Genomic DNA, 26,236 nt, shown 5'->3' with positions numbered 1-26,236 from the left:
GCAACAAGTACCTCAGACCTCAGTGCGAGATTCAAAATGGCGGCTCGACCCGAAGCAGTATGTAGTTAGTCATGGTGGCCATTGCTACCGACAGCTTCTTATCCATTTCACTCGAAGGTTCTTACGTCAATCGGGCATTCAATTGTCACTCCACCCTACTGTACGTCACCCCGAGTCTTCGCTAGTGGACACCATGAGAACATTTCAGGGGATGTTCGTCTATCTAAGGTTTAAGATCGACAGTGACGAAAGAGTGGGTCGCGCTTCCAAGGTTGCGAACCGAAGTTTGATAGCTCTAGAATTTGATATAAAACTCGGTTTCTTTGAGAATGGAATGGGTTCAAGTGTTATTCTCAATCAAGCTATCGGAATCTCGCTTGCTTTCCTCCTACCACTATGCCATCCACAGAAGCTGTTGGTCAGGACAATGATGTCGGAGGTATAATTAAATTTCAATCCCTCTCGTCCTTTGAGAGTGAGATTTATAGAAATGCTGACAAGGTACTCTCCAGACATCGTGCAGTCCAATGAACATGAGCCACCCGAGGGCACTCAAGAAGCTGCCAGCAAGAACGACGCCGTCGGCAACAACTCAGACTTTAACTTAGCAGGCTCTAATACTCAGAACCCAAATAGCAACGCCTATGTCAGCAGCGATTACAGAGCCTACAATCCTCAGTATGACCAGCAGCAGGATACCCCAGTCTGGAGTTTATCACAGCCCCTTCCTCATATCGTCAGGCCAGGTATGCGCCATGGTGCATTGCCAGAGGATCGCAAAGAAGACAGACGCGTGGGGCACGATCACACTGGCAAGAAACAGGACCAGCCAACAAACCAAAATAACGATGGATTCTTCAACACATGGTCCAGAGTCCGGCATTGTCTTCGGGAGCCACTGGCTGAATGGCTGGGAGTAAGTAATCAGACCCAGTGTTATACGGAAACGACTGGTTTTAATGTATGCGACCACAGACAACCCTTGCAATGACAATCGGCCTCTGTGCTACTTTATCCAACTTCACTTCATCCAGCCAGGCCGGTTCTTACCCTGCGCAAAGTGCCGCCTGGGGCTTCGGGTTCATGGTGGCTATTTATACTACTGGTGGTGTATCTGGTGGCCATCTCAACCCAGCCATTTCAATTACGCTGTCCGTATTTCGAGGCTTCCCCGCCCGTAAGACCCTGATTTACATTGCTGCACAGCTCCTCGGAGCTATTACTGCGGGAGGAATTGCTTATGCGGTATACCACGATGCAATTCTTGAGGTTGCAGCCACAGCAAAGGTGCCACAAAGTCAGAGTGTTGCCGCCGAAGCTCTAATTACTGCTCCAAAGCAATTCGTTCATCCAGCAACGGCTTTCTTCACTGAATTCATTGGCAGTGCCATTCTGGTCGGAGTTATCATGGCATTAGGAGATGACAACAATGCACCCCCTGGAGCGGGAATGAACGCCTTCGTCGTGGGAGTGCTGATCTCAATTGTGATTCTCGCACTTGGTTACAACACTGGCGGGTATGTATACTCTAACCCATATGAACGTCGCGAGCTCACAGTTCCCCGGCTCAGATGCTTCAATTGCGCTCGCGATTTCGGACCAAGACTCGTCGCTCTTATGGCTGGATGGGGTGGTCAACTCTTCCGGGAAACTCACGCATGGTGGATTTGGGGGCCATGGTGTGCAGATATTAGCGGTGCTTTATTTGGCGTATTGATATACGACGCTGTTATCTTTACGGGTGGTGAGAGCCCGGTAAATTATCCTCGGCGGCGAAGAAAGAGAGCTTCACGCGTGAGGTCTGTCAATCTGCGGAAGAAGCTGGGCATCGGGCGGAAGCAGACACGCGATCTGGGAAAGTCCCTAGAGGAGGGCGTGTGATGTTATTGGGTCAAGGTACAGGTTCAATTGTGAATGATCCCTTAATTTGATAGAAATCCATGCATTTGACGGGCTTTAAATGAAGGCATAGTCTAGCAAGGATTCGCCTAGTTTGGAGTAAAGGGCCGAAGTTCAATTGCACTGATCGAGCAGGAAGCAGCGGAGACCAGAAGGATTCATGGCTGTAACCGGCAGTCGTTCGGTTATTTGTGAGCTTTATGAGCTTATTATCCATGCTGCCTGCCAATCGTCGTGTACTTGGATGATGTGCATAGGTACCCAGGAAGATGACGACAACCAGGCCTAACTTGTCACGAATCACATCAATATGCACCTCATTTTGCAGATCTGCAGTGTCGGTTCTCGCTAACGGCTCTCGGTGACCTTCGAAGAGTGCGTTGCATCGCCATCTTGTCAGCCCTATTCCACTTATCGACAGTGACCCTAATCTAAAGACAGCATGCAGTACGTAGCTTCTGTTGAAGTGTGAGCCAGTAGAATCCCTCAACAAGCCAGTCGTTCCTGGTCCTAAGCTAGAAATAATGCTTGTCCACAGTGGAATGCCGCTCAGCTCCGGTGACGACCCCTTGTCTAGTCAACATATGTCACTAGGGACAGCTGCTGATATTCGAAAACGCGACTTGATTGACCAGAATCGAGACAATCATGAAAATGAAATACCAAATCATGGGGCAGAATGCGGGCCGACGTGATCAGGATCAAGTGGCTGCGGCAGTAGTCGAGAACGCCTTCGCGTAGAGTGGGGCGACCCCAGCCATAGAGCGCGATGCCTCGTGGGGGCAACATCTCGATTACCCAAATAGGTAAGTATCGGCACTACACTAGCGTCTTTCCAGCTGCATCAGATCAAGGTTCACGTCTTTCGTATTATTAGAGATCCGAACCTTAAGTGTCGATCTTCGTAGCTGACAGTGGGCACTACATGACTTGTAGCTTTGGAAGAAAAAAAAAACATGAGCCAAAAATTTCCCACGTATGGTTTAAGGCCAAAGTCGTTGCTAAGGTTCGATTCAAGTGCTCGATGTTGGGACTGTCTGAATACTACCGGGATTGAATTTCGCTTAGCCAGTAGCCAATTCACGCAAGCTTCGCGCTAGCATAGTGACTGGCAAACGCCAACGCTAAGAATTATCCCGAAGCGAGAACCACGGCCATCTGGAAGGTTGAAGTGGGGGCGAACACTAGGCCCAAATAGTATGAGGGGCGCAGAAACGGCCTTCATTTTCCTTGATGAAACATTATGCAAGTAGTAATGGAGGCCAGCCCCCATGCAGATCCAGCTGATTCGGTGGATTCAGAGGTGTAGCTTTGAGTATTTATGTACCCCTCCAGGGCTGCCGCTTGATCTTTTTCTTTCCAGACCGCTATCTTACCCTTCTTCCAGCTTGCAAGTATAAAGTCTATTTGTACAGAAGTCCAACGCAATGGGCGGAAGACCTTGGCAATCAAAAGGCTGCCGTGCCTGTAGACGTCGCAAAATCAAGGTCCGTCAACATGATACAACCACCTTCCATTCAACGTTGTCGCTGATAGCAAAGGGAACAGTGTGATGGACAGCAGCCAGCATGTGGAAAGTGCATTAAACGTGGCATTGAGTGCCCTGGATATCAAAAAACCCACATCTTCAACGTTCATCAGGAGACGTTTCGACAAGGAAAAAAGATGTCACCACACGAGTTGATCCGCCACAATAACCAGGAACTCGATTCCTTGATACTCCGTCGCCCTTCACATGTGGTAACACCTATAATGGCCATTGATGCTGCTTCAATAAACCGAGATCAGATCTTCTCCTTGTATCTCGATAACTATTTTCCATCCTATCACTCTGGATCGCTGGACGGAGTTGAAGTCTGGCGTTCTCTTGTTGAGGGCTTCTTTATGCTTCCCGAGAAGACTCCCATGCTGGACAAAGCGATCACCGCTATCTCATGTGTCTATCTTGGGAAGATCAAAAATGACGGTCGAGTCTTCGGGCACGGGCTTCAATTATACAATCAAGCCATCCAGGATATGTCGAGCATGATATGTCAGAACATGTATACGGATGACATTATATACACTTCGGTCATCTTTCAGGAAATCGAGGTAATATCCCGCTTTAACCAGGAAATCCCCATCGAGAAATATCCGCTGATTTCTCTTCGGATCTGCCGGTCAGAACTGCCATTGTCCACAGGGCTTTCAAACGTGGCTAGCGCACGTAGCAGGAACGAATGCAATCATGAAGCATTATCAATACATAAAATCAACAAATCCAATCATCGATGCTATCTATGACCAGTGGCAGAAGTTTCGAATAGTAAGTTTGAGAAGTTTTACATCGACCTGTATTGCTGAACTGTCGTTCTAACTCGAACTCGCTCGTTCAGATCTGCTTAACAATGGGCAGTGGCTTAAGTGAAGAAGAATACGAATATTGTCGCGAGCCAAGCGAGGGCCGGCCCTTGGTGGAACTAATTAACATATTCGCGGAGTTCACTCCTCTCCGTGCAGACATCGAGTCGGTTCGTCAGTCAAATCATGAAGCATGCCAAAACCTTCTTGGTGCATGCCTCGCACAGAAAAGCAGCCTTTTGAAATGGTATGCTCGACGAACGGAGACATTTGGTGGAGGGCCACTCGATGCGACAAACGAATTCCGCTGCATCGACATAGAACCGGTAGATGTCATATTCGGAAGGCCGTACAGCTTTGCCTCACTTGATGATGCCTTGCTGCACGTTCTTTACTGCACAGCGATGACTATCATTTTGCCTATGGTCTCTCGAGCGCGAACCTTGGTTCAATCGCTGGAGCACGGCGGAGAGCGTGTTAATGACCACACGCTCGATGAAGAGTATCTTATGATGCAAATCTATGCAGATCAGATCATCAGGTCTGTTCCGTTCTTTGTTCAGGAAAAGAACAAGCTACTGGGCCCTCATATGGTGATGTTTGGAGTTGCGGCGGCTTGTAAAGCCTACATCAACCTCGAAAGATTCGAAAAGTTCGGCTGGTGCCAGAAGACTCTAGGCAGCTTTGGAGACCGAGGGTTCGAGTCATGCCATAACTACCGCCAGTATATGTGGGATTATTGGAATTCGGGAGATTCACATATTGCAGATCCCTTTCTTCCAATTTCTGTCAGAGGAGACGAGTTGAAGTCTGCATCTCCATCTCTCAATTCAGAAGACCAACCCAGCGACACATCCGATTGCGGGCAGTCTCCTTTCTCGAACTGTGTTGAGTGGGAACCTATAGGGAAAGAAGCTGCGAGCTTCATGCTGGATCCTTCCCTCCTCGATAATTCCTGGCAAAAATGGGCTATGTGCTGCGTGTCTACCCATAGCTGAATCTATATTTATGGACGTCTCTGCACAAGCTGAGATTCAACTAATTCTTGTTCGCGGTATTTCTATATAATATTTCAGCTATCCCCCTGGCAGATTCGACGAAGAAAGTACGTCGTGATCCTCAATTCGAGTCAGGTCTCCTAAGCATTGCGGGCAGCAGCAGAGCTCGGACATGTTTTCTCATCCAACGCCTCTGACTACGAGATCGAACTAATGATAGGGCACATAAGGCGACACCAATTATCAGTATTCAACACGATAGATTACGGCTTACTGGTGGCTACTGGCCAATCTCGAACAAGTATCGGCTTAGAGGCGCCTCAGATTCATCCAGAACATGGCGAACCGTGGGATAAAATGCTAGTGTGTAATACTCTCTGTGCTTAAGACTCATTGAAGCTAGTTGACACCTATTCTTGAGTAGAAAGAGGCAAGCTTCACGCGATTCACAAGCGAGTCGCCTACCATTTAATCCAACAAGCAAATCAAATCGCCGTGCTCACCCATGTGTCGCCTAATTTTTCTGTCGTCGATGCACGTACATAAGCCCAGAAAGGCAGAACACATATTGACTGTGATAGTCGATTATGGCATCGGGCTGTCTCTTTTTTCCATTCTCCTAGGAAGTGAGGCTCACCCTTCTTCATATAGATCGGAGGCACAAAATAGGTATAGTAGGCAGTGTGTGACGTGGGAATACCGAAATAATAGTGAGATCAACTATTTATTTTCAATATGTCAATTTTTACGCCCTTAATCATCATTCAATCTCAGGTACTCGCTACACGTGCCGCCGAAATGTCCCCAGCTATAAGCCTCAATGCTGGTAGAAGAATTCGTGCTATACTGCACTCTTCTTTTACCAACCATCGATCGAAACTGAATATCTTTGAAACGCTTCCACCAGAACTGATTACAACTATTCTTGCCCTTCTTCCTATTGTGGATCGAATATGCTTCTCACTAAGCTGCAAATATACCTTTGACTGCTATAAGTCTCGTGTCGAATCGCGCGGAGGGTCTGTTGCTAGAGCACTCCGACGACACGAGCGGCCGATACTTTCAGTGAATTGTGCTAAGACAAAGTTACTTCTTCGACTCCAAAATTCCTGTTGGAGGTATTGCAATCAATGCCGGATGCTCCACCCATATTCCATGCGGAATATGGGTGGTGAACGAACTGGAATCTTTATCAACAGCCTTGTGATGCCAAATGTAGCCTTTTTCAGACTGAAAGTTGGAGGTGCTCATTGCCATATGTTGACGATCTTCCTATTTGCCCTTGTCACGCTGTCATCGGAGTAAACAGTTATGGATTAACAATTGGTTTGCTTTCACTGTCTATGATCCCAGCCTGCCATATATTCTGGCTGCCCGTCTTGAGTTCTTTTGTCATACAGCCATATCAACCCCAACAGCCTCAGTGAAGACAGAGCCTTTCTACAGATATTGAGTCTCAGGTCCATGAATCCGTAAGGGATATCGAATAATTGGGTGGGGTAGGTGGGGTTCGAACTAACGTTGTTTGTTTGCCCTTGACAAGCTAAGGATCACTTCCAGTTCCAAATTGGCAAGAAGACCCTTTGGTAACCTAGTGGTAAAACACTAGACTTACCGCACACCTCTGGCGAGTGGGAGGTGTTCGAAACCGGGTGGTATCAATGCACTCGCCTAATTGACACACTCTCTCCATGATCGTCGGGTTTAATTACCTGATGGCCAGTAGGGCGGAGTTAGCGGGTGACCGGGGCCAATGTCCCACCTGGGCGGCCCGGGTTCGGTCTTCTTTCTATTTTATTTTTTTTTGTTTTCGTCCTGCGCATTGTATTTGATTATCGTGCTATGGAGTTCACCATGATGGGGGACGTTGCTTATGCTTATTTTATAGACCAAGCTCCAGCCACACGCTGTGGCGTATCAAACCCCACTGCGGGCCGAGTTTAGCGTATGTAAGCGCGTCACCGAAACGGTCCCGCTCAAGCAACGGGTCCTTCGGGAGAGCCTCAAAGTGAACCTCGAAACCACCCCTTCCCTCTACCCATCCTCCCACGCCGTCGTCCACAATGTCCGCCGAAAGCCCTGGGAATAAGCCGGGCATCCGGTCATTCTTCTCCAATGCCTTGCGATCGAAGAAATCGCGCCAAACCCTCCGCAAAAATAGCCTGAGCCGTTCGATGACCGACCTGCGGCTTGCCGCACGACCAAGCGCCGACGAGCCCCCGCCGCCAATGCCCGACTTGGCGCCTCTCCAGGCCCATCGGCTGAAGTATATGCAGGCACATGCGCAGCTGGACTCGCAATTGGGCGAGCGTCGCGACTATACGTCTATGATACACTCGCTGGGCCTGTTAGAGCTGGATGAGAGCTATGGGCCGGCGCAGATTGGCAGTGAGCGTCGCAAGCCTGGAGAAGGGGATATTGCGAAGCTGTCTTCGGGGGCATGGAGGTATATTGCGAGTTTCTTGAATCCAGCGGATGCAGCGAGCCTAGCGTTTGCAAGCATCACGCTATTCCGTCGACTGGGGTCGCGGCCATTCCGGGAATTGGCAAGGCCAGAGAACTCGGATCACCGTCTCAATTTTCTCATTGGACTCAATCAATCTCTACCTCATCACCTACTATGCTTCCCATGCGAACGATACCACCGTCGAGTACAAGAAGGCCAAGAGCGCATCAAACCATCCCACGTCATCAACCCGCTCTACAATTGCCCCAACGCACAAAACTCGCTCAATCCGCAACCAAAGAGCCGCATCACCCACGGTCGCATGATCCCCTTCTCCTTCGTCCAACTCACTATGCGCGCATTCCGCTTCGGCCCTCAATACGGCATTCAAGCCGAAGAACTGGGCCGCCGCTGGCAACGAGACGGCTGGTCCTTTACATCACGCTTCTTCATCCACGAAGGTCGACTACTCATGCGCGTTACTAGCCAGACCTTTGCCGCGCCAGCTCTCACGCCTTCCGCCCAACGGCTCCTCCTCTACTCCCGCGAAGACTACTGGCCCTACTTCTCTGCATGCGCGCACTGGCGCGACGGCGAACTCATGCCCGCCTGTAAATGCGCGCTCGAACACATCCCCAGACCTCGCGACAACGGTGGCCTCCAGGGCCTAGAACACAAAGTCAAAGACCGATGGCAGGGCAACCGCTTCGATCCCAACGCCCTAACCTCACTATGCGGCTTCTGTCGACCCATGCGTCGCTGCCCCGAGTGTCCATCCGAATACTTGATCGAGGTAAAACTCTCCGAGGACAAGAGTGATCCCCGCGGAACGGTATTCAGACAGGCGATCGTCATAACCCGCTGGACGGATCTGGGCGATGGGACCTCGCCGGCTGGAGTGGAGTGGGGTGCTATTAATGGGAAGAGGGATGATTATGATTCCTTTGGGCATGAGCATTATGCGAAGCGTGGTATTGCGAGTATCTTTGAGGCGGCGTTTACGGCGGATACATTGCCTGGGCAGAGAGTTATTTCGATGAATCCGAAGAATGAGAAGAAGGGGGAGCGTGGGCATGGTTGGTATTAGTCTGCCGGCGTCTTGGTTTGGTGCTTGGTATATGATCTATGTACGATATCTCAAGATCTTGGTGTTTTTTACTGCCTGCGGTGCGGCTTTTGACTCGACTCGGATTGGAATGACGGCTTATGGTGGTGACATGGGCCTCAGAGGTGAGAGAAACCTGGTGACATCTCGAAGACATGCGGGCATGAATAAGATTGAGAGTCAGGCGCAACTTGGATGGGACTGGTGGTTTTCTGTTTTTCTATGGTGACCAGGTCTAGGTATAAAAACGAAAAGAATCTTATTCAACTAGAAATGAAGCAAAACAAAACGTTGCAAGATAAAGAGGGCACGCAGTAACTAATAGGGTATAACAAGGATGAATTCAATGGGTCATTTATGCTGATCATTAGATACTCGCTTTTCCTATTTCAAAATACTCTATAAAATCCATAGATCTCCCATCCCGAACCAGCAGGATAGAATAGGCCCCTCTCAATCACAATCCAAAAGCACAAAGTCCGGTCACGTATCAGCGTAACAAAGGAAAAGAGCGTTTCAAAGCATCGCCTCGAGGCGTGCAGATAAAGAGTGAAAAATAGTTGGAAATATCGAATCAGCACCCAGTCTCAGGAATTCTGTCCCAGCAGGTGTGTGTTATACATGTGTGTTGGTAGGGGTATCCATAAGTACATCGTAAAAAGGGGGATTGTCACATCAGAGTTGTTTTGGCCACGCAAACCAGCCCAGCTATCCAGCATCTCAGACTCGTCGCGAGTGCCGACCAACGTATCGTGGCCGACGGCCCTGGTCATCCGAGTACATGGTCATCTCCGAGCGTGGGCGCACAATGGGTGCTCTGAAGGACTCTGGGGTCGCTGAACGCGGTAGATCGTCTTCCACGGCCCAGTTAGGATCGTTCTCTTTAGCTTTGGGCCGTTCCGCTTTCACGGGTGTTGCAGGCTCAGAGCGCTTCCCGGTCATACCCTTCACCCACCCGAAGATACTGAGTGAGCTGCGACGCTTATGAGTCTCCGTGCTGTGTGAGGTGCTCGGACGGCCCGAGATAGTGGCTGCGCCATTCATAGCGATGGCAGTGCTTCGAGACTCCATAAGGGATTGATGCAGGGATTTATGTTCGAATGGAGTGTCGAGATCATGGGCTGTTGGTAGGCTGGAGGAGTAAATGTCTGCGGAGCTGGTGATTATTTGGGATACGGGGCGGCGTCGCGCATTGCCAGGTGCCCTCGTCTTTGGAATTATGGGTGACGGAGCGCCATCTTCCTCATCATCTTCGGTAGCATGAAATTCATTGGCAATTGGGGATGATTGGACGTGTTTAGTGTTGTTATTACGATGGAAGAAGCGGGGTTTGAAGCTGATGCGGCGTCGAGTTTCCGGGGCCGGCTCGGGCTCGGGCTCGGGCTTAGAGGACTCTGCTATGGGCATTTCTGCAAAATCTTGTTCGAGGATGTCAAGTGTGTTCATGTCCAGTGTTGGAATTCGTGGGGTATCAGGTTCGGTTGGGAAGGAGGCGATGCTTGGGTTGTCGTGGAATGCTGCTTGGCTGATAGTCCGGGGCGGGTTGCACTCTTTGCGAGAGCGAGGCCCCTGCTTTGCCGCCGCAACCCAGTCTGTGGGTGTCAGCGGAGGAGAGGGCGAATCCCATCCATCAGGTCTTCCAAAGTCAGGGCAGACAGACTTTGGGTGAGGTCTAGTCGGAGTTTCGTGGCGTGTCATTGTCGATGGCACCGCATCGTCGTTGCTGATCTGGCGGAAGGGATCGCTCAAGCCAGGAGAAGATGGATGGTTAGGGCTGCCAGGCCCAAGAAGCGCGCTCGCTTTGTCGGCAACGTTGATGTACGGAAGGAAAGTTGGAGAGCATGGTTTCGTGGTTCCAAGGCGAGGCGTATCACTGCAGTTCGTCTGGATACTCTCGCTGCCATTGAAGCTGCGTCTGGAGGCAAGTTCATCTGCAGAACGATGACGCTCAACGGGCCGACCTGCAAACCACCGGTCTTGCCCTTGTTGGGGGCTTCGTTGAGCTGCGATGCTGCCGTCGGAACCGTTGTTGGCCGGTGCGCATGCCGTGCTCATCGTGTCGGGAGTTGGAGGTAATCTTGCGCTCCCGAAAAGCGCGTCCAATGGTGGACGGCCGCGTGCAGACTTCTTCGAATAGAGGTCACCTCCAAATGTCGGACCTACACTGTGCGATAAGCCCCGATTTTGTCGTCGTCGGATGATCGTATCGGATACATCTTGCGACCCCATCCAGCGATCAATCTGGTAATCCTTGCTCTCCTCGCGTGAAGTTGGGGGAACATAACTATCCAAGCTGCTAGCTGTAGATGAAGCTCGACGAACTGGAATATCCAACTGGTCGTATCCATCCAAGTCTGACGTGGAACCGATTGGGTCCAGCTCACTGCATTCACTTAGAACACTAAGCCGAGGTGATTCGGGTGAGCGGTCCAGAGTAGTGAAGCTCTCTGACTTGGTCAGAGCACTCACGGCCGAGTGAGACACGTTATTCTCGGGGGCATAGAGACTACGCAAAGTTGCAGTGCTCTGGTTGTCATCTCGTAAGAAAGACGGGGCCTTGGTCAGCTGGTGTAGTTCAGCGGACCTCGATTGGAGAGATCGGGTGAAAGCGGCTGAATTTCGCTTCGATGAGGTCCTCTCGGGGATCTCAAATGCGGTTTGTCCTTTGGGGGTCGTAATGTTGGGACCATCAAGTACCAACCGGCTCATCGACATCTGCGACGTCCTTCCACCCGACTCGAGCTCATCAATCTTAGCCTCGAGCTGGCAGATAAGTTGAACCGCCTCGGTGACGGCTACATTCCGCTTCTCGAGCTCCTGAGACAATAGTCCATTCTCCTCACGCAGTCGTTGATTCTTTTTCTCCACACTTCGTAGCTCGAGAACCTCCTCTTCCAGCTTGTGCATGCGATGAAGCTCGGCCTCCATCTCCTCCATGCGCTGGACCTTTTCCCGCAACTGCTTCATCTGCTCCGAGCGGTGGTGAATCTCGAGCTTCAAGTCGAAATTCAATTTGTTCATTTTTGAAACGTACTGAGACGAGGGGTCAGTTTTGTGCCCAGATCTTGGTTCAACCGAGGGGGACCCACCTGATCCATCTCTCGCATGCCCATCTCCTTCGGTTGTCGCTGCCCAGTGGCGATGGCTTCGCTCACTTTTCTCCCTTTCTCCGATGCCGAGTCGTCTTGCACTCGTGAACCATCCGGTGTTCTTGGACCAAGGTCTTCCCAATCTTCGGGAAGGGTTCCGCGGGAGTTGCGGTGTGCACGCTGTTCCTTGAGGAGATCTTGTAGGAGTGTAGATGCTGGATTGACCAAGGTCGGAGTACCGATATCGGGTGTTTCTGTGAGGTCGTTAGTTATTACCCGTCGAGATTGCACAGCAACCCATGCAGCACCGTCCGAGGGGACATACTGCACTGCTGAGGGGGTGTCCTAGTCCCAGCATGGACTGGCGATTGATCCCTCAACCATGAAACCTCACTTGCAAGCCGTGGCGGTGTGTACATATTGGATCTGCCCTTCACACGGGAAAGGGACGGGTGTTGTGGACGCTCGGAGGTATTCTCGGTCTTGTCTGTATCACGGAGGAAGCACGGTCAGTCCAATCAAAGGAGAGGCAGGTCGAAGAGGTGTAGACGAGAAGGGGACGGCCAACATACGGCTTGAGCGACGTTTGGAGGAGGCGCTGCGGGCAGAGGGCACTGCGTCGGTATGATATACCGGGTCTTGCGAGCGTTTCGACTGGGAAGCGGCGGCCGGGGCAGCCGAACTGCGCCTTTGAGTTTTCGCATCCTTCATAGCTGCATCCATAGCCGGCTAATGTGCATGCTTGACGCAGCGATAGTCACCCCCAGTTCAGCCGTGGACCGACACCAGTCGTTGCGCTGGGCAAATCAGAGCAAGGCGAAAGCAGTCGATTGCAGCGGTTCCCCCACTAGCATCGGAAGATTAATTGACGGAGTCGCGCACCCGGATACCGCAATTGGACGGAAGGTTAGACAATGTATTGGATGATCGGAGGGGAGGTGGAGAGGTTGCCCAGTCACCAAAGGTTGACTGCGCGAAGCGAGGGATGCACAATTGAAGGGGGGAAAAGGGCAGCACGTCAAGCTCGATAGCGGCGAACCTGAAGTGGAGACAATCGAAGGTTTAGGGCCACTAGCGTTCCCAAGAAGAGGGAAGAAAAATTAAAATGAGATGAGACCCTCTTTTAATCCACACGGCCGAGACCAGTCATGGACTGGGAGTTGCAGATGCCGTTTGGGTGAGAAACAGAAGGTAAAAATGGATAGGGATGGGCGACGTGAGGGGATTGTGACGAGTCAAGTTGCGATCGTACCTCACCGGACAGCCCCGATTGTGGTTGATAAAAGCAAAAGGAAGGCACGAAGGAATTGGAGGTATTGAAGAATCTCCCCCCACTTAAAGCCAGTTGATGATTGTGGTTGCTATGGGGCAGACTGGAATGGGAGAGGTAGAAGAATGGAGGGGAATTGTACGATACATGAAATGTACAAATCTATTCTGTACACATCGAATCACCAGACGAGGAATCAAACCATGATCAAATCATGATCAAAAACTGAAACTAAGCCCAGCCTCTGGCAGCCAGCCCCTTTGGACTGTTTAGTGGCTGGTTCCTGGCATCAAAATGGTACCAATCGGATGGTCCCCCGCGGATAAGACCGTCTCAGCTTCCCTTGCGCTTGCGAATTTCCGGGGGCCAATAATTATCATTGGACACTTTGAGGGAGGGGACCTGAAAAGTTGGGACAAATGAAACACTCTCTCCATTCCTTGAAAAGTTTAAGAGAGTTGGCGGAAAGTTAACGAGAATTGTATTGTGAATCCCATCATGATGAATTTGTGTGTTCTGTACTAACTGCGGAGTACTGGAATTGTCTCGGGTATACTCAAGTACTGTCCTCAAAGTATACACATCATAAGAATTACTTTCCTATCCATCAACTTCTTACCCTTTTCTTCTCTTTTATTTTCAACTATCGCTCGGTAAACTCTTAGTCCCCTTGAGTCTCCACCCAGTCCGACCCATGGATGCCGCGAACCGTTCATCGGACACAAGAAAAAGCAACCGTCGGGGCAGTGCGTCGCGTGGCTACAGGCTCTCGCTATTGTGTCTGCTGTGTCTGCAAGATTTGTGATAACTTATTACCAATCATGCCTTGAAAAGACTAGAAAACATCCACAGGATGGGCTAAATGTAATAGCCTCCATCCTTTATACTCTAGTTTAGAATTTAAAAGTGGACGTATCGTATGCTTGGGCCCCTCTGCGGCGGCTGTCAAATCGGTCCGCTTTTTCCACGTCACATCCGACACGCGAGGCTGGGATAACGGCGGAACATTGAGATCGGGACTGCCTAATAACTAATCTACGACAGTATGATCATTGACCGTAGATCCAATCATATAGCGGAATTATCTTAAGTAGATATACTAATATCCCCTAGCATAGCATTTGCCGACCGAAAACAGGAATTAATGGTAGGTCATGTCGTTGATTCTCTATCCTGATCCCCGCACGATAGATCTCATTATTCGGCAACGGGTCACAACTCAAGTGGACGAGCACAGCTCAGCCCGAGGTGACCAGTCCCATGCTTGGATACAAGGCCAGTACTCCGTACTCCGTACGGAGCACTTTGTGCCCTTTGTACTGCATTTTCCAGGATCATTTCTTCTTCGCTTCTCCAGCCCAAATTCGTACCTCCTTCGCCCGATCATGGGCCGCACGGAATACTTAGATCTGTCAGTCATAATGACCATCAATCGCAAAATATGCTCAAGCCACTTACACTGCCGTTCAGTCTCATCCAGGCCACGCAGAAAATCCACTCCTTCGCCCACCGCCCCTCGTGGGTTATGCGCATGGTCGGAAATTTCGGCTGCCCGCTTTTTGAAGGTCTGGATTTGACGGTCAGTAAAGACGTAATTATCCCACGGCGTCTACGGATAGCAAATACATCAATCAAGACATCAACCATCTCCTCTTCTTCAAAAATCTCCAAGATACGCTCGCTCAATGTATAGAAATGTGGCGCCAACGCACGCAGATCAACAGTCCGAGGATCAGCCTTGAGAGCATTCATCACCCGCTCTGCCAGCGCGTCCGGCATATCGAGCGTAACCAGGCGGGACGTCCCTAGTCGCGCACTGATAGATACCTCGACTGTCAGAAAATAGATCTTGAAAAAAGCCTTCTTCTTGAAGGATCGTAGAATCGAAATCTCACCCGATCGAAAGCATTTCACCCAGCCATAGTGGCAGATCGATGCGGGTCCCCGCTTTGATCTGGAATACATCAGCAATCGAATGACAAGTAGACACCGTTAGATTCAAAGGGCATACATCTTCACCTGGGTTTCCCTCTAGAATTCCCAGTCCGGGGACTTCCAACTCAAATGTGCAGGGGAGTTTCTAGAGCAGACCGTGTTAGCTGGCGAGACGGTGGCCTGGGCGTGAAACCTCCGGACTGGGGTCCAATTTCACCTGGGCATCCGTCAAAATGGAATCAATGTCGTAGTAGGACATTTTGGTACATTGGCTGAATCGAGATCCCCGCGCTGGCCGTTGTGATCGAGTGATGGTGGGATGCACTGTTGGAAACGCGTTTGTCGGCGCGTGATCACGTGGAGCGATCCACGGCTTGAGGTGCTTCCATATCGGGGATCATGTTGTCTGTCACGTGATCCTGCATCACTAAATGAATACGGAACTATTAGATTCTTGTAGTGAAATTAGGCATAATTTTACTAGGTCCTCAAAATCATTTATTGTTTTCATGCAAATTGTGTATTCATTGTTCTCATTTTAAAATGTCGTTCGGGGCTGCTGGAACAATGACGAAGTCTCTAGCCTATCGACAGTATATCCTAAATGGCCATCGGGGATCTAGCTCAGCTCGGCTTTTTCCTCGTCTTGCAAGTATATTCTATGACTTATGAGGTGAATACAGGGCATTTGTGCCTGTTGCCGCGCTATTTCCCCTCATTGCTCAGGTAGAGCGGTATTTTGACATCGACTGCGTCGGATCGAATTTAGATATATTTCGGACCTATGACCACCCATTTAGCTTCAGGATTCCTGCTTTTTACGGTAGCTACCTAACCCACTGAACAAGGAAACGTTGACAGGTTTACATCTTTTGATCTGAGTAGGTAATAAAGTATTTACTATCTACAAATAAACTTATACATAATTTCGAGAGAGCTTCGACTAGTCCCACAACTGAGTGATCTACATAGTTGGTAGCCAGAAAACTTGCAATAACACAGACGAATTTTGGAAACACAGCCCGAGCCATTAGAACTGTAGTAGTTTTCAAGGTTACGATGTTTCCAAATTTAGTTTAGCTTTTAGGTATCTCGTTAAATGCTCTCAATGATCCAAGCAGTCCATTCAGCGCCGAATCAGATAAAGTCCGAATCACAGATCAGCTTTACCTACCGCTGCCCAGTGACTGACATGAGCTAAGTGACGAGCATTTGAAACCAAGTCGAGATAACACTTGCTTTATATCTGCAGTGATATCCAAGGCCCATGAATGGTTAAAAATCACCTCAAGTTGTCAGCATTATACGAACGATTGTGCTTGTAACCCAGTCTCAGCCGACACATCTATTCGGACTATGGCCCACGACTATTACAGTCCCCATAATCTTTCTCATAGCTATTGAATATAGAAGGGAAATGATTGCCTCATTTACTTAACCAAAAGTCAGCAATAAAAAGGCTATTCACTCTTCAGATTAGTTTTCAATGTCGCTATAGTGCACACTCCTTGGTGTATGCGCTTTGATGCCTGGAATGGCTTAACCGCCCAACCTACCCACTTCATTCGCTCCCCGACAGAAAAAAAGGCATCCGTGGCTTACTTGAATAGATTAAAAAAAGCTTGTGACCATCCTTCTGCAGCGCGTGCAGAACACTAAGCGGGGAATTCAAACGGTTCGGGTAGCCGGGGATAGCGCGTCCATCAAAAGGGGTAAATCCCCCGTGGGTACCTGGTCCCGTCTATATTCTTCAAGGTATAGATTGTCGTTTAGCGCCCAACTAATGCAACTCCCGGCAAAATGACCGGTGTATCCGGAGAATCTAGAGGGAAACTAAGACAATCTGCCCTATTATTGATCTCCTGACGATCCAATCACTACTAAAAGATTGTCGACACGCGTTCGTGACAAGTGACGTTATGAAGCCGTGAACTCCGCTTCGGTTTAGAGTAGTCAATCATTGCTTAAAAGAAAGGAACGTGCCATGAAGCGAGAGATTTTCATCTATTATGACCCTGGATCCGATGTTAGGCGACGGAGAAATTATCTCGCTTGCTGAGCTTGTCGTACAAGGTCTGGTACAGATCACCCAAAGATCCATCCGTATCCCGACTTAAAAGCCCGTCGATCGGCGCTTTGGTTTAACAGCTACAATAGAGCATCCTTACAGGATATAGTGCTAGTCACCATGTTTTTTCTGCGATGGGTTTACCTTGCAGGTCTTCTTGGAGGAGCCCTTGCATCTCCAGGCAAATCGCTTGCTAGGAGAAGCACCACCGTCAGTGAAATATTGACTGATATTGAAGATGCTGTCACCTGTTCAGCATGCGAGGTAGGTACAATATTCGTTCAAAATATGCCAAAGACTAGCACCCGTGGATACAGAAAATACTGACCCTGGCATATAGGCCCTTCTCGTTGTGCTTCAGGCTCTCGCCCATTTGGGAAATGACGACTTTGTCGATGTAATCACCGAAGTCTGCATTCTGGCAGGAGTAAGTTGGCCGATATACCTCTACAGCAGCAAGTGCTGACAATTTCCATAGGTTGAGGATAGCGATGTCTGCGACGGTGCCATCTCTCGTGAAGGACCCATCCTCGCCCATGACCTTCGCAACATGGACATTCCTTCGACAACCGCACAACTATTCTGTTCCACCGTTTTCGGGTTATGCGATTATCCCGCTGTTACGGAATACACAGTGGACTTCCCATCTACCAAGCCAGCCAATGCCTCGCGTCCGGCTTCCAGTGGAGAGACCCCTATCCAAGTCGTCCACATCAGCGATATTCACGTTGACCTTTCATACGAGACGGGTGCCAAGTATGTTTTCCCATCGCGATGTGATATCTTGCAACTCGTCACTAACAGATGATAGTTATAATTGCACCAAGAATATTTGCTGTCGTCCATACACCTCTGCTGATGCGCCCGGAAACACTAGCTACCCAGCTGGCGAGTATGGCAATCACCAGTGCGATTCTCCTCTTACTCTTGAGGAGAGCATGTATGAAGCAATTGCGAGCCTTGTGCCTGACGCATCTTTCACCATTTTCACGGGTGATGTTGTCGAGGGTGCAGTCTGGCTTGTCAACGAAACTGAAGTGACCAACGATCTGAATGACGCATACAACGCCCGTATGCCTTCTTACCTTGACTTGGTCTACGGTGTCATTGGCAACCATGATGTCGCGCCCGTTAACTCTTTCCCTCCATCTGACATTGATACCACCATCTCCAGCCAATGGGCTTACGATACCCTCTCTTCGGACTGGACTCAATGGATTGGATCGACAGCCGCAACCACTGCTGATGACTATGGTTCTTACTCTGTCAAATACCCCAATGGAAACCTCCGCATCATCTCGTTCAACACCAACTTCTACTACAAAGAGAACTTCTGGCTCTACGAGAAGACAATGCAGTCTGATCCCAATGGCCAGCTTGCTTGGCTCGTCACCGAGCTCGACGCTGCCGAGACTGCAGGTGAGCGAGTCTGGCTTCTTGGCCACATGCCCATGGGAGCAAGCGATGCATTCCACGATGGGTCCAACTACTTCAATCAGATCATCCAGCGCTATGATGCCACTATTGCGGCAGTCTTCTATGGCCACACGCACAAGGATGAGTTTGAAATTGCCTACTCGAACTATTCCGACCCATCTGCCAGCACTGCCACCATGATGTCCTATATTGCGCCAGCCTTGACCCCAACATCTGGCAACCCGACTTTCCGTGTCTACTCGGTTGACCCGGTGACTTTCGGTGTCCTGGACTATACCGTCTACATCACCAACATGTCTAGCTCTACCTACCAGACGAAGCCAACCTGGGAGAAGTACTACTCCGTTAAGGAGACTTATGGCTCTCTCCTAAGCCCCGCTGTCACTGATAGTGCCGCAGAGCTTACGCCGGAATTCTGGCATAATGTCACCGCACTGTTTGAGAGTGACGACTCCGTCTTCCAGGATTATATTTCTCGCAAGAGCCGCGGTTGGGATGTCAGTTCTTGCACGGGCGACTGTAAAACGGACGAAATTTGTCAACTTCGAGCGGCCGAGGCGCAGTACAACTGTGTGACTATCTCGCCAGGTATCAACTTCAAAAAGCGTGATGATAGCAGCGCTGTGACTCAAGAGAGTTCATGCGGTGAATCCGTTATTGGTGCTATATTCTCCAACTTCGAAGAGAGCGTGTCAGCTTTCAAGACGTCCGCAACTTCAAAGCTAGGCCAGAGTTTCCTTAACACTACGGTGAACTCCACCGTTGCGTAAGCTGTCAGATAGTTTCTCCAGATACTTTATCATATCAATCTAAGAGTCCGCCACGAATTCAAGAAGAAATATAAGCGATGACTTCTCCGATTGTTCCATAAACACGTTCCTTGCACCGAATCAAGCAATTGGCCCGTAGTTTACCCTTAATCGCAGTAGGGCCAGACTAGCGCCAAAATCCCATGAAGCCAAGAGCGCAAAAGAACTTCTAGATTGTATATTTCTCCGTGCCACGCTCGACTTCATCTCGGTTAAATGTCGCCGACTGACACGTGGGCCGGCAATAGGTCCGAAGACTTTACGGTGCCCCCGCTAACACTAAATGCGGCTAACTGGCGACTAGCGCAGGTTCCGGGCATCTCGGTGTTTTGCAAGAGGTATATAGGAGGCACGGATCGCCGTAGAAATGGCCGGATTCAATTTGATATCAAAATTTTGTTTTCAACTTTGGAAGACTTGGTGTTAGCTATGGCGAACACCTTCTCCAAGACTGTCGTTACCTCCTTGTTGTTGGCGGCCACTGGTGGCCAGGCCGCGGTGCTGGCTCCCGCCAACGATATCGTGTTCCCATCTAGCGAGACTGCCCAGAACCCGTTGCAGTATGCTGGTGGAAACACCCCGTACTTTGCGGGACCTAATGTCAATGGCGTGGAGAATACCGTGCCTGACAAGTGTACTGTTCAGCAGGCTGCCTACGTTGTGAGACACGGAAGTCGGTAAGAGATAGATTAAAATGGTATGATTGCGACAAATTATTGATTCTTCGGCATCAGATTCCCCGATACTGGATCTTACAACTCGTGGGTTGGTATCCAGGATAAGGTAGGTTTCCGCTATTTTATATGCCCGCGCAAAGTTCACTGTTTGTGTGGCCGCGACATGAGAAAATAACATTTATAGATCCAAATTGCCGTCAATGGCAAGGGCTTTGACGCCCGTGGCTCGCTGTCTTTCATCAAGGACTGGAGCCCCGTGTTGACCAACCCAACCCTGCAAATTGCGCAGGAGTCCATGACTGGATGGAAGGAGGTATGAATTGTGTCGGCGACCGCTTTAACTTTATCTACTTGGAGCTAATGATAATCAGGCTACCGACCTTGGCTACCAACTCCGTGGTCGCTGTAAGCAGTGTATCCCATCCATCTTTTCTTCATACACGTCCTGACCATCACTGATAGACCCCGATTTCTACGAGGACGGCAACCCATTCTACGTCTGGGCCAACCAGTACAAGAACCCGATCAATGAGTCCCGTGTCGTTCAGACTGCTCGTGCCTTTGTCAACGGCTATCTGTACGAGTTCGCCGATACCTACGGCACGGTGGTCAGTGTCAACTCAACTGGCTCCGTCAACGCCATCGGAAACTCCCTCGGCCCTTCTGACTCGTGCCCGAAATTCGCTGCTACCTCCAGTGGAGGCAACAATGTCACCGACTGTGAGTCGCATTGATCTCAGCCGCAATGAATCCCATAAGCTAATTTTGATTTCCCAGTTGATGCCACCTGGGCCCCCAAGGCCCTGAAGCGTCTCAACGCTCTGGTCAGCGGCAACCTGACCTTCACCCAGACAGACATGCTGTTCTTCCCTTACCTGTGCGGGTACGAGAGTCAGATTACCGGTCGTCTGAGTGACTGGTGCGGTGTGTTCACCGAAGATGAACTGCGCAACTACGCCTACTCCCAGGACTTGAGCTACTACTACAGCGTGGGACCAGGCGCTGACGGTCCCGCACCCAAGCTGTTCCTACCCTTCCTCGAGAGCCTGTTGACCCTCCTGAGCAAGGGCCCCGGTCAAAAGGGCACTGCTGCGGATGGAAGCAGCTTTGACATCCCTAGTTTGATCATGGCTTTCCTGAACGACAACCAGATTGCCGAGATGACCTCGGCCATGGGTATTTTCGACAACGAGGCTCCTTTGCCCGATACTCACATCCCTGCGAACCGCCTGTACAACGTTGCTCATTTCATCACCATGCGCGGTACCGTGGCCTTTGAGACTCTGAACTGCGAGGTTACTTCTGGACGCAAGTCGACCAACGAGACTTATATTCGGGTGTTGTTCAACGATGCGGTTTACCCGATTGCCAACTGCCACGGCGGTCCTGGCAAGAGCTGTCTGCTGTCGGATTACCTGGCACTCATCCAGAAGAAGAGCAAGGCAGCTGGCAACTGGATTGACTACTGCAATGTGACTGCGGCTGGACACCCCGAGACTGTGGCTGGAGCCAGTTTCTTCAGTGACCTGTCACTCGACTTTTTGACCTTTGTCAAGCCCTGAAAAGGTGGGGTCATACAGTCATGCAGGTGCTAACTAACCCCTCCCTTCTTATTTTACTCGACATGGTATCGAGTCCGTTCGTTTCACCTTTTTTCTTTTCTTTGTGATAAATAATATCTTGAGTGTTGTACTGTACTATCATTTTGCAAAACTTTCATTTCTCGTGTCCTGTATCTTCCCTGGAGGAGTGTAGATACGCTTTGATCGAAGCTTAACCGCCTTTGGCCCAACTTTTGCCTTGCCAAGCATTTACTTATCTTTGAGATGCACGCGATTGGAAGAAACGTGGTGTATATCGCCGCTATTCCATGTAGGTGGCCGTGATGTGCCGTTGCTGACTGCAATAAGCCGGAAGCCACCATCTAGTAAGGAGGCTTCGGGCGGGACATGGTTGTAGGACCAAGCTAGGGGGTTGTTTGTAACAGTTTTGATTGGGACAAGGCTTCCAGCCACATATTAATCTTGTATATCATTGTCTATCTCTAGCTCAGGTTAATCGCTGAGAGATAGCCTTGATAAGATTGGTAGGTTGACCTTGATCTTCCTTCCTAAGCCTTGGGGTTAGTGAGGATAGTTCTGTTTGATTATGCACCTGCACCAGCCCGATGGAAAAAGAAATCATTTACAAACAAGAAAAGTGTAAACTTGAATATACAACTAATCTGTACAAGTATAAACTAAGAAATGGACGAACCAGTGGCCCACAACTGGCCAGACCGTGCGCATCTTCCTCTTTTGCCTCTTCCCCCCCCCACTCTCCACTTTCGTCTCGACTGGTCCAAGACATCGTGTGGCTTGGCCTTTCTCCAGTGCCTTGATTTTTTGGTTCTTTCCCCTCGATCAGCCTGTTTACTTCGATGAGCAGGCTTTTTCGATGGCGCATCCCCATGCCAGATAGAGGTTTTTTATTTGATTCACGAGTCAGACCTCGCTACTCGACCTAAAGCCGCACAAAAAAGCCACCAGCCAAGGGTCAAATCAAATAAATTAAGAACAGACTACTACTTGGGTCTGTCTTAGTCGTAGTATAACCCAAATTTAGCAGCGCCCCCCCCGGAAATAATTTATTCCCATGGGACTGTGACACAATTGAAACCACGTCCACACCCCGTTCCACTTGTGGTTCCTGACTTTCCTTTTCTTTCTGGTTCCTGGCCTCTCGATCCGGTCCTACTTTTCTCTTTGATGAGTTACGTCTCACCCTCTCGTCTCGACTGATCTCTTTTCCAATCTGACCGAGTCGGTCCTGCGACGGGTGAATTATCGTTGTCGATCATGGCGTACAACGCCGTCGCACAGGTCGACGAGGTCGCCTCTAGTTCCGACTCCAACTCGGATGTCTCGCGCTCTGCTTCACCTGCCTTTCGGCAACTTCACGATGCCGACCAACTCGAAGGAACTCAGCTAGAAGCCGCGAAAAGCGACGACCATCAAGGCCTCGGTCACCTCGGCTCGATGATCCGCTCCATGACGACCGCTAGCTACGATATTGTCGAGGCCGATGACTACGAGGCCGATGACTACGACGCCGATCATTCCCTCGCCGAGCCATCCAACAGATCCAACAATAGTCTACGCCGCATTCCTCCGCTAAACACGGCTGTCGCGCGACATTCTTCCCCTCCCGAACCCCCTTTACGCAGCGCTTCGAGCGACCTCCCCATCACTCACCCGACTCCCGATCTACAATCATCTCAGGGGGCGTACGTGGGCAATGTAGCGCGCCTGGAGCAAAGTGCCGAGCAACTTAGCTCCAGTTCAGCAGACATCGCTAGTGAAATTCGCAAGATGGATCAGGAGCAGAAGCGACGCTCTTGCAGCTCTGCATCCAATTCCGTCAATCTCCGGAATGGAGCATTCTCGCCGGCGACGATTGCTTCCCACGGATCGACCTTCTCCACGCGCCAGCGCTCCGTCTCGGGCGCATCCCGACTCGCCCAACTACCCGAGCCCGACCACGACGAAGACGGCCACTTTTTGGCTCGCATGCCTGCCCCGTCGGCCATTGCTCCCACTCCCCAAGCCCCGACCTATACCCAACCGCACGACCCTTACTATAACCAGTACGATGGACATGGCGAGGTCCAGGAGGATATCGAGCGGCCAGCGTCAGCCGCCTCGGGGGATACCTTCCAACAAGCGCGGACGCTCTTCACCGATTTCGATGGCGTCCATTTTACGCCCTTGGACCGCGTGAATTCCGGGCGTCAGTTGTCCCTGAGCCAGCCGCCCCTTGCGAGCAAGCCGGAATCGTACAAGGAGCCGCGGACGGGCGAGAACATGGTGTACTACCCTGCCCCAGTCCCCCGCATGCTTAACCTTCCACCGAAACTGTCTCGCAAGCCAATCTCCGATCGCGAAAAGCGCCGGACCGAGCTCTTGACCAATATCGTGGCCGAAGACAGGAAATCCGCCCTCCTGTTGGCCGGATCGGAGCAGAGCAAGTTAGGTGACAGCGAGAGGGACAGACGTCGATCCAAGATACCACCTCAACTTCGCGCCAGTCTATTCTTTGATAAACCGAGTACCACCCTCGAGGTGGACGTGAAGCAGGACTCGGCCGTTGCCACGCTTGATAGTATCCTCGACGCCTCGGCGCACGCTCCCGTATCAGCATTTACCGATCATCCCTACGCTGGCCAGGTTGGCTCGTACGTCTTTCAACAATCGAAGCGCAAGACGATCTACAAAGATCCGGCCAGACCAAAGACAGACCGCAATTCGCATATTCCAATGGGTCAACGCCACAGTACTCGTCATGGGAGTGATGAAGAAGAAGGGTCGGCGAGTTCGCGCGATGGACACCGAGATCGGTCTCATGATGAACATGACTCGGATCGATCCAGCAGCAGCGACACCGAAGGCGATGAGCATTCGGTAGAGAGTGGCGAGGAGGAAGAGGAAGAGGAAGGATTTGTGGATTACGTGGGACCACCAAACACATTACTGGCTGAACTGGACTTGCGAAAGCAGGAATTGAAACAGCGTCAGCGAACTTTTCTTCCTACTGCCTCGCAGGCCCAGGGCATGCATTCGACTCTATTGGAGATGGATGCAATGGCGCAGAAACAGAGTGATAAGAGACGGCGACGACCAGTCACTCTGGCATGGAACAATCAAGATACCGCAGATGATGACGATGTTCCGCTAGCTATGTTGTATCCCGACCAGGTCCAGAATGATGACCAAGAGCGGCCTCTGGGTTTGATGGAGAGGCGACAGCTAGAAGAAAACGAACCATTGAGCGCTCGTCGGGCCAGACTACGCGGCGAACCAGTTCTGGAGAAGCGCCCAGTCACGGTATACGAGACTGAAATTCCTCAACCTGAGGCTGGACAGCCGGACGCTGACAGCGGCGACGAAGGCGAGACACTTGCCGAACGCATGAGACGGCTCCGTGGACAGAATCCGGCAGATAGCGAATTCGCCAGTGATCTCCTCGCCGAAATCGACACTCGAACTGGAGTCCCGCCTAAAGAGCCCGAGCCCACTCCGGCCGCTGACGCCCTCGAGGACGAGACGCTCGCTCAAAGGCGCAGTCGCCTGCAGAAGGAGAACGCCCCGCTGCGCGGCAATGCAAAGAATCTACATATGCGACGCAGCATGGCTGCGCTCCCGCAGACTCGTCCCGCTCAACACATCGCCCGCCAATCATCACATGACGTCCTTCCTTATGGGAACATGATGTCCGGACAATATGCCAACCGCATGTCCATGCACTCTCTCCCCCCTTAACCCGGGCCATCAAGCTTCCATGAGCTACCAGATGGGCGCTCAACAGCCCTACGGATACGGCGGTATGGGGTACCCAGCTGCCCAAGCCTATAATAGCATGATGATGGGCGTACCGGGTGGTATGGCTTATGCCATGCCCGCTGGCTGTGGACCAAATATGACTCGACAGGTCGTTGACCCGGCGCAGCAGGAGATTATTGATCGGTGGAGACAGAGCATTCGCTAATTACCTTCTTTCATGTTTCATTTTTTGCATACCTTCCATTCCCTTGTGATATTTTTCTTTATTTTTGGCTTTGAATAGGTCCTGGGCATCATCTCAGCGCTGTCGTTTTGGCGTCCCTCTCCCTCTGTTTATCTCTTTTATCTTTTCTTGGCGTGGCTGGTTGGGGTCTCTATGTAAATTAGCGATCTTATGTATGATTTATTTACAGACAACCTCGGTGTCTCTCAATCGAGTTCATAATCTTTGCTAGTCCCCGTCTTCTTTGTCTTGGCTAACGTAGATCTTATAGGGTTTACCCCGCCTTCGGAGCACATCATCGAGGTTACACAAACTCTCAGCTCACGGTGCCCAATCTTCGGTTGATCACGGAAAATATATACGTATGCACGTATATCCGTATTTTTCGTTTAGTTTGGGGTGGGGGTGGGGGAGCAGATCATCTAGCTGAGGAGTACAAAAGGTGTGCTGCGTCGGTCCCTTCTCCTAGATTCGCCTCACCCCCTAATTCTAACTTCTCCCCTAGCCGAAACACCGCTGGTATGTGCGACAGACCTTTCAACGAAAGTTCTTAAAATCTCGAACTTTATTGCGGACCTGAAGACGAGTCCGACAAGTTCACCGCGCGTCTTTAAGGTGAACT

At 50.5% G+C, this 26,236-nt stretch overlaps 9 protein-coding genes across 9 annotated transcripts; 7 read left to right on the top strand and 2 right to left on the bottom strand.

The window, feature by feature from the left end:
- Nucleotides 1–396: 396 nt before the first annotated feature.
- On the top strand, nucleotides 397–1,881 carry N7496_002604 (uncharacterized protein; the record flags this gene model as incomplete). Its single annotated transcript, XM_056695535.1, has 3 exons — nucleotides 397–439; nucleotides 513–916; nucleotides 976–1,881. The coding sequence occupies 3 exons, from the start codon at nucleotides 397–399 to the stop codon at nucleotides 1,879–1,881; spliced, it is 1,353 nt and encodes a 450-aa protein (XP_056557747.1).
- Nucleotides 1,882–4,286: 2,405 nt separating this feature from the next.
- On the top strand, nucleotides 4,287–5,237 carry N7496_002603 (uncharacterized protein; the record flags this gene model as incomplete). The annotated part of the gene is made up of 1 exon (XM_056695534.1): nucleotides 4,287–5,237. One exon carries the CDS (start codon nucleotides 4,287–4,289, stop codon nucleotides 5,235–5,237), a length of 951 nt encoding a protein of 316 aa, XP_056557746.1.
- Nucleotides 5,238–7,300: 2,063 nt separating this feature from the next.
- Nucleotides 7,301–8,770, top strand: N7496_002602 (uncharacterized protein; the record flags this gene model as incomplete). The annotated part of the gene is made up of 1 exon (XM_056695533.1): nucleotides 7,301–8,770. One exon carries the CDS (start codon nucleotides 7,301–7,303, stop codon nucleotides 8,768–8,770), a length of 1,470 nt encoding a protein of 489 aa, XP_056557745.1.
- Nucleotides 8,771–9,508: 738 nt separating this feature from the next.
- N7496_002601 (uncharacterized protein) lies at nucleotides 9,509–12,600 on the bottom strand (the record flags this gene model as incomplete). The annotated part of the gene is made up of 4 exons (XM_056695532.1): nucleotides 9,509–11,821; nucleotides 11,878–12,131; nucleotides 12,203–12,364; nucleotides 12,450–12,600. 4 exons carry the CDS (start codon nucleotides 12,598–12,600, stop codon nucleotides 9,509–9,511), a joined length of 2,880 nt encoding a protein of 959 aa, XP_056557744.1.
- Nucleotides 12,601–14,481: 1,881 nt separating this feature from the next.
- Nucleotides 14,482–15,341, bottom strand: psf3 (DNA replication protein PSF3; the record flags this gene model as incomplete). The annotated part of the gene is made up of 6 exons (XM_056695531.1): nucleotides 14,482–14,549; nucleotides 14,606–14,714; nucleotides 14,774–14,963; nucleotides 15,043–15,101; nucleotides 15,159–15,227; nucleotides 15,276–15,341. 6 exons carry the CDS (start codon nucleotides 15,339–15,341, stop codon nucleotides 14,482–14,484), a joined length of 561 nt encoding a protein of 186 aa, XP_056557743.1.
- Nucleotides 15,342–17,270: 1,929 nt separating this feature from the next.
- N7496_002599 (sphingomyelin phosphodiesterase) lies at nucleotides 17,271–19,357 on the top strand (the record flags this gene model as incomplete). The annotated part of the gene is made up of 4 exons (XM_056695530.1): nucleotides 17,271–17,414; nucleotides 17,491–17,577; nucleotides 17,629–17,906; nucleotides 17,962–19,357. The coding sequence occupies 4 exons, from the start codon at nucleotides 17,271–17,273 to the stop codon at nucleotides 19,355–19,357; spliced, it is 1,905 nt and encodes a 634-aa protein (XP_056557742.1).
- Nucleotides 19,358–19,825: 468 nt separating this feature from the next.
- Nucleotides 19,826–21,635, top strand: N7496_002598 (uncharacterized protein; the record flags this gene model as incomplete). Its single annotated transcript, XM_056695529.1, has 6 exons — nucleotides 19,826–20,073; nucleotides 20,131–20,179; nucleotides 20,258–20,386; nucleotides 20,445–20,478; nucleotides 20,536–20,793; nucleotides 20,851–21,635. The coding sequence occupies 6 exons, from the start codon at nucleotides 19,826–19,828 to the stop codon at nucleotides 21,633–21,635; spliced, it is 1,503 nt and encodes a 500-aa protein (XP_056557741.1).
- A 1,275-nt stretch (nucleotides 21,636–22,910) lies between these two features.
- Nucleotides 22,911–25,370, top strand: N7496_002597 (uncharacterized protein; the record flags this gene model as incomplete). The annotated part of the gene is made up of 1 exon (XM_056695528.1): nucleotides 22,911–25,370. One exon carries the CDS (start codon nucleotides 22,911–22,913, stop codon nucleotides 25,368–25,370), a length of 2,460 nt encoding a protein of 819 aa, XP_056557740.1.
- Nucleotides 25,371–25,389: 19 nt separating this feature from the next.
- N7496_002596 (uncharacterized protein) lies at nucleotides 25,390–25,596 on the top strand (the record flags this gene model as incomplete). Its single annotated transcript, XM_056695527.1, has 1 exon — nucleotides 25,390–25,596. One exon carries the CDS (start codon nucleotides 25,390–25,392, stop codon nucleotides 25,594–25,596), a length of 207 nt encoding a protein of 68 aa, XP_056557739.1.
- Nucleotides 25,597–26,236: the final 640 nt, after the last annotated feature.

This window comes from Penicillium cataractarum (assembly GCF_028827025.1).
Source record: "Penicillium cataractarum strain IBT 29864 chromosome Unknown utg000002l, whole genome shotgun sequence".
In the NCBI taxonomy this organism is placed as follows: Eukaryota; Fungi; Ascomycota; class Eurotiomycetes; order Eurotiales; family Aspergillaceae; genus Penicillium; species Penicillium cataractarum.
This window is presented reverse-complemented; position numbering and strand designations above follow the sequence as displayed.